This window comes from Myotis davidii, unplaced genomic scaffold, assembly GCF_000327345.1.
Source record: "Myotis davidii unplaced genomic scaffold, ASM32734v1 scaffold642, whole genome shotgun sequence".
Taxonomy (NCBI): Eukaryota; Metazoa; Chordata; class Mammalia; order Chiroptera; family Vespertilionidae; genus Myotis; species Myotis davidii.
Window position 1 is genome coordinate 411144 of NW_006293957.1, and position 7611 is coordinate 418754.

Below are 7611 nucleotides of genomic sequence, written 5' to 3' on the forward strand. Positions count from 1 at the left end.
ATCTGACCACTGGGTACACTGGCTCTTGGATCTAAGGAGGTGCTAATTTAGCCTCTGCCTGAGGCTACCCAGCAGGAGCTATGGAGAGATCTGCAGATTCCTCTTCATTGTTTGGGTTTTGGAGGTGCCCAGATGAGGCCCAGCTATGAAGTAATGCAAGCTTCTGTGAGGCCTTGGGCCTTCTTTTGGATGTTCTGGGTCTCTGACCCAGCTGCAGTTTGTTAAGTAATTTTCAGATTGCAAAGGGCCAGGCCTTTCATATGCAAAAGCCGCTGTGCACAGCTTGGGTGGGGCGGGGTCTCAGGGAGTCAACAGGGCGGAGCAAGCAGCAATGGCAGATCCTCAGTCCTACCCGAAGAGGGCCCGCATCTCAGTGTCCCCCAGTAATCGCTGCAAGCACCTCTGAGAGAAAGCCGCCCTCGAGTTCCAACCGATGCCAGACAGTCCAGTTTCTCCCTCTATGAGTCTGGGTCCTCAGAGATTCGCCCGGAATTGGAGTTCAGAGCAGTCAGGAGCTTGAGACTCCCTCCCGACTGAAAAAGACAACCGTGTCCTCAGTTGCCAGCCCTTTCTGTGTGCACCTCTGTACCTGTGCACTTTACTTCCGCACCTCCTCTGAGTCTCAGTGTGCTTTTCTTTCCTTCTAGTTGTAGAATTTTCACTCAGCCAGCCTTCCTGTGGTTCTGGATGATGTCCGTTTTGTCTTTTATTTGTATTTTTGAAGTGGTTGTGCGAGGCAGCAATTTCCGGTGTTTACCTATGCTGCCATCTTGGTTTTTGTTCTGTTGCCATTTTTAATCCTTGTGGATATTTCTATTTTGCATTTTAATCAGCAATGTTGAGACTGCCAGTTGACATCCACAGTCTTGGCCATATTTGTGGATGTGCAGTAGCATCTTATTGTGCTAGTTTGCCTTTCCTCAACGATGCTATCCTTTCATATGCTTATTTGCCATTCTCATACCTTCTCTGGAGAAGTGTCTATTCAACTCTTTTGTCCATTAAAAAAAATGAAATTGTCTTATTACTGAGTTGTAAAAGTGCTTTATATATTCTGCAACACAAATTTGTAATTTGTTTTTTAATTTTCTTAACAGTGTCTTCTAAATAAGACAAGTCTTACATTTTGAGAAAGCCCAATTTATCATCTTGAAAACTGCTTCATGCCTTTTGATTTCCTAAGAAATCTGTGCTCAACTCAAGGGTCACAATGATTTTCTGAAACATTTTCTTGTAAAGATTTTATACTTCACCTTTTGCATTTAGGTCTTTGAAACATTTCAAGGTAATTTTGTGTATGGAGTAAGGTAAAGATTGAGATTCACTTTACAGCAAACAGATGCCAAATTTTTCCTGTACCATGTTGCACAGACGGTCTTTCTCCCACTGAATTACTCTGGCACCCACATCAGTTGGTTACATATGTGCATGTCCACTTCTGGGCTCTCCATGCCGTTCACCGAGACTCCCCACCCCTTATCTTTATGCAGCACGATGGTGGTTACATGGCTTTACACTAAGTCCAGAAATCAGGCCGTGAATCCTGTTTGTTCTTCTTTGTCAAAGTTGTTTTGGCTCTTTTGGTCCTTTATATTTCCATATTAAATGTCAGAGTCAGCTCATCAATTTTAGGAAAACTGACATCTTAATACTGACTCACAGACAGGATATACATCTTCACTTATTTAGGGCTGTGTTGATTTGTTTTGGCAATGTTTTCTAATTTTCAATGTACAGGTCTTATATAATTTTGGTAAGCTTCTTGCAAAGTATTTAACTTTTTCAATGCTACTTCTAGTGATACAGCTCTTATAATTTTAATTCCTAATTGTTTTTTTTTTGCCAGTGTACATGAATTCAGTAATTTTTGTAGAATGACCTTGTATTCTGATGGACTCACTTATTGGTTGTCTTAGCTTTATGGTATCATCCTTGACGTTTTTTATACAATCATGTTGTCTGTATATAAAGACCTTTCCAATTCAATCACAGAAATTATTTAGTTCAGTTAAGTGCGAGATAAATGTATTTAAACAAGTGTAATTAAACAAATATCTACCTGAATATCTGGTGCTTATCTTAAGGGTCCTTTCGATCCCTAACCTTGAGTATTTCCTTACATATAACCCTCTTATAATTACTCATATATGGTATTGCATTGTGGGAAGTGTCTTCTCTGTGAAGGTCTGTGGGAGAAACTTACTTTTGAGTTCAGAATTGGAATAGTCGAGGAGTCACACACCTGATTCACCTTCAGAATGGCTGTTAAAGCTTGCAAGCTAACTCCAGCTTGTACCACTCCATGACCACACTTCCTTTCCTAACCTTACTTGCCTATTTTCCTTGTTTCATATTTCTTATTTTTGACTAATTTCATCTCGTATTACTGCAGCCATCTTTCTAACTAAGAAGGAAAATACATGTGCAGTCATGCTCCCAAGCCTGTCGTGACCAGGCACCAATAGTAACCATGCCGATCATCCTGTCACCCTGTCATGACCACACCCCATCACCCTGCTGTGACCATGCCCCATTACCCAGTGAGGACTCTGCTTCCACAGATGCCCGTCTTACCAGCAAAGGCAGCCCGGAGCCGCTGCCAGAGCTCTGCGACTGGTCAATGAGGTCTTTCAGGGACTCTCCCGCGGGGATAAATGCTTCATCCTGCTCCAAGTCACGATTGTAACGACGTCTGCTTGAGATGCTCTTGCAATAATGTCTTTTCAAAAAGCAGAAAATAATCTACATTAAAATCCTAAAACTATGAAATTTAAAGGTTGTCAACAGTATTATCCTTCCTTCAGACAGGATCATATCAAAATTAGCTTTAGCCCAGGATAACATGCCTCTCCCAACAGAACCTCCAGAAGTGGCTCTGCCATTCTAACCCGAGTGCTGCTGGGACAAGCAGGAACACCAAATAAAAAGAATAGCATGTCTATGTGACTCCACAAAGTTTTAAATTACAGATATATATATATGTCTACAAAGTTCAGAAAGGATATATAGCAAGTTTTAACTAAGGCGAATTGTTATTTTTAATCTCTTTAAGTGGCCTCAGGGCAAGGTGTTTTCCAATAGGGTGGGTCAACTGTCTTACCCCCAGGCAAGACAGATATCTCTGGGAAAGATGTCCTCTGCTGCATGAAGGAATGACTCAGCCCAGGAAATTTGGCGTGTCTGTCTTCTGGGGATGTAGGAATATAAACTTTCTACTTTACACAAGTATTTTCATTTGAATTTGTAAGTATACTAGTTCATTTATGTATCAAAATGAACAATAAATATATTTCCATTTTTTTAAAAAGGAAAAAGAAGTGTATGGAAAAGAAATCAAACAAGTCCTCTTCATTCACTCTGATATTTTTGAAGGCTTCTCTTTTTAAAATTTCAAATTATGAAATATTTCAAACATATAGAAAGGCAGAGATTTGACACTGTGTATACCATTTACATTTAATAAATATTAAATACTATAATTATTTTAGATCTATTGAAAAGAAATAAACATTAGGAATATCTGAAGCTCCAACCATTTCTCTGGTAACTCCACTGCCCTCCTGTATTCCTAACAAGTTCTATGCTAGAAGTGATCTTATCTTTCCAATAATGTAGTTATACTTTTACCATAACGGTATGTATTCACAAACAACATTGTTTTTCTGGATACAAATTTACATACATGGCCTGTTGTAGTAATAATTTATACCTTGCTTTTGAGTGAAAAAACAAAACAACCCTCATGTTTTACATATTTATTCATGTTGATACTTAAAAAAACAGCTCATTTTTTTGAAGCCATGTGTCAGGCATTATTCTGTGACTCGTGTCATCTTTACAAAAGTCCTAAGAGGTAAGCACTACATTCCCATTTTACAATGAGCGAACAGTGGCCCCCAGGCTCATCTGCTGAGTGGCACAACTGACCAAGAGGAGAAGCTAGGATCTAAACCCAGAGGCCAAATCAGAAATGCACGGTCTTAGTCATTACTATTCTGACAGGGAAATAATTTAAAGGGCACTTAGTAATTTGCTTATGAATTTGCTACAACTTACTCTGCTGCCATGTTTTAGTTATTTCCAAAAGTCTGTTAATATAAACAGGGCTGTAAAAACCATTCCTGGGCCTGTCTCTTGTGCAGATGCATAACATTTCTTGAAGGGACACATACCATACTTTCAGTTTTGACACCCACCAAATTGCTCTCCTTTATATTACCACCAAGTGTGCCATCTCCCGAAGCCCACCACCCACATTCCACCCTAAACTGGAACTGCCACAGTTCTGGCTTTCGCCAGAGGGCTATGAAACAAACAGCAACTTGTTTTTGTTTGATTATGAGGGAGGCTGGAATTCTGTTTTTCACTGAACTGCCTATTCATGGTTTATGCACATTATTCAATTGGGGTGATTTATCTGTTTTTTTTTTCTGATTAATTCATAGTTTTTTAATCTTTGATAATTATGTGTTATAACAGTTTTCTCTCGGTTGATATTGTCATATCATTCCATTTATGGTGTTTTATGTCAGTTTTTAATTTTAATGCTGTCAAATTAAATTCATCAAACTTTCCTCTTTTTTGATATATGCTTTTGTGTCCTATTTAAGACAACCTTCCCAACCCCTAATGTCATAAATACATTTTCAAGGTTTAAAAATTGAGATTCTCTCACTAGTCCTTTAATCCATTTGGAACTTATAGTACAGAACAAAAATCTGAGAATAAATCAACTTAAATTATTTACCATATGAACATATTTAACCATTTTTACAATTTTATATTTATAACTCAATATGGGTAACTGACTCAAATGGTTTAAAATTCAAAAGGCACAAAAGGGTGCACAGTGAGAAAGCTTCCTCCCGTCATCCCTAGGCCCCCGGCTTCATCTCCGAGAAGGACCTAGAACTAGAACTAGTTCTAGTGTCTTAGGTGACCTTCTGGAGACATGATACTCAAACAAAAACACACACATTGGGACTCATGCCCCTTGCTCTTTTTCCTTCCAGAAATGGTACTATACCACATCCACATCCTGCTTTCTCACTTAGCTTTCTCTCTGAGCGGTCCTTCCATAGCAATGCATAAATGGCCTCTGTTTTCTTTAATGGCTAAACAGTATTTCATCATATGTCTGTTAACCACTCCCTTACTGGTAACACTTAGATTGTTTATAGCTTATCTTGTCCCTCAGCTGTTTGAATTAGAGGAGCTAACAATCTTGGGGTTTAATTGCCAGGTGCGTCTCATAAGCAAAGACAAAGAAAGGCCTTTTCCCATCCTAACAGTCTTACTCCGCACACGGCTGAAATGAAAAACATTTCCGGCATATCTGCAGAACAAGTTAGAACTGAATTTGGAATTTTGATGGAATGCTCTACTGACTTGAAGGCTACACCAGTTATTATCTCTCCACCACTGTATGAAAGTGCCCATTTCCGCACACTCTCATCCACACCCTTGTTATAAAACTTTTAGGACATTGTTTTTAATTTTATCAAAGTTCTTTCTGTATTTGTCTATTTTTAAGTTATATATAGCAGGTCCTCAAATAACGTTTCATTGTAGCATTGATGAGATGCCACAGGAACTTAACTCTTTTTTATATCAATTAGTCTTTGGTAAAGCTGATTTAATTATACTTTGTTTCACGTACAAGTCACAGAACCTATGGACATTATGTGAGGACTCACTGCAGTTCTCTGTGGCTTAGTAACCAAACAACAGTTCCTACCCATCTCATCTCAGCCTTTCCCATCCATTCTGCACTTCTGGAAATCAAACATTTTCAACTTTTCTAAGCTGATTTGCTTCACATTTACCTCATTATCTAGCTATATCAGGGGTGGGCAAACTTTTTGACTCGAGGCCCACAATGGGTTCTTAAACTGGACGGGAGAGCCAGAACAAAAGCATGGATGGAGTGTTTGTGTGAACTAATATAAATTCAAAGTAAACATCATTACATAAAAGGGTACGGACTTTTTTTTTTTTTTTTTGTTTTTTTAATATCCATCTCTTTGTTTCCATTTACCACCTCTGGGCAATAATTATGTACACACCGTAATGTCATGACCAGAGACCAGGGACCTGAGGCTGCATGGCACCTGGCCGGGACGAGGGACCTCAGGCCGAGCCCCCTGCCCAGCGGGGCTTTATGGGGGACCTCAGGCTGCGCCCCATGCCCCAGCATCAGGCCGGGAGACCTCAGGCTGCGCCCCACGCCCGGTGCTGGGTTGAGGGACCTGAGGCTGTGCCTCCCACCCAGTGCTGGGTTGAGGGACCTGAGGCTGTGCCCCCCACCTGGCGCTGGGCTGGAGGCCAGGGTACCTCAGGCTGCGCCCCACGCCCGGTGCTGGGTTGAGGGACCTCAGGCTGTGCCCCCTGCCCAGCGGGGCTTGATGAGGGACCTGAGGCTGTGCCTCCCACCCAGTGCTGGGTTGAGGGACCTGAGGCTGTGCCCCCCACCTGGCGCTGGGCTGGGGGACCTGAGACTGCGCCTCCTACCTGGAGTGGCTTGACTAGGGTGGGGCTGGCCAGGTCTGGGTCTCCTGTGTTTTGGAAGTGCATGCAGGTGGTGGACAGGGACTTGACTCTAGGTCCTGCGTTGAGCCCCAGACTCTAACAGGAGGGAGATTTTCATATACATTTTACTAATTTTCTTTTATCTCTGACACTTCTATTACAGAGAAAGGGCAAATAGCAATACTAAAATATTTCCTCTAATTAATTCCCTTTTAATGTGCACGAATTTCGTGCACCAGGCCACTAGTTTCTAAATAACATGCTTATGCTGACATTTTCAGTTTTTCAGTCTTAGGCTTTAACTACTGACTTCAAACTGTAGAAGATGAGGATTTAACTCAACATTTAATACCCTCAGCCTTTCCACAAACAGAAATACTTTTATCCTTAGATCCTCCCAAAAATGGTCATAAGCACAGTACTTGTTCAGGTCAGCATTCAATGTCTCCATACCGAGGCCTAGGTAAACTCTGTCCACACATGGATCTCACTGTATACCATGGTTATTTTTTGCTTTCCTGCAAACCCTCCCCCAACTCTACCTTTAGGACACAGGCCAAGATTCACTACCGTATTTGCCGGCATATAAGACGACTGGGCGTATAAGACGACCCCCTAACATTTCCACTCAAAATACAGAGTTTGTTATATACTCGCCGTATAAGACTACCCCCTCTTCCGCACACCTTCCACACACCAAATAAAAGGTAAAACAATATCAGATTTGATTTTAACATTTTAATTTATATTCAAATGCTTATGACATGCAGGAAAACTGTCACAAGGCTGTATGTAATCAAACATATACATAAAACAGTGCAAGTTTATTACCGGTAAACATACCGGTAATTCACTAAAGAAAACACACTCTATAGATGCTTCTCAGGAACACAGGCAAGCAGCCCACAACCTAGAGGGACTGTCAATTCCTCTTCATTCTGATATTAAAAGTTCATCAACGACATCTTGGTGCCATGATAGGGATGATAGGGGTTTGACTGGTCGACATTTTCTATGCTGTACTGTACAATGGGGCAGTATTGTGGTTGGCTGTTGGGGCTATACAAAGCCTGATTTGATTGG

General features: G+C 40.9%; 1 protein-coding gene across 3 annotated transcripts in view; it reads right to left on the minus strand.

Moving 5' to 3' along the window:
* The window catches only part of BMPR1A (bone morphogenetic protein receptor type 1A), a 95930-nt gene that overhangs the window by 14086 nt on the left and 74233 nt on the right, over nucleotides 1-7611 (minus strand). For all 3 annotated transcript variants that reach the window (XM_006767906.2, XM_015566662.1, XM_015566663.1), the window contains one exon: nucleotides 2575-2719. In XM_006767906.2, coding sequence (XP_006767969.1) covers nucleotides 2575-2719 — 145 coding nt within the window. The remainder of the gene's footprint in view (nucleotides 1-2574; nucleotides 2720-7611) is intronic.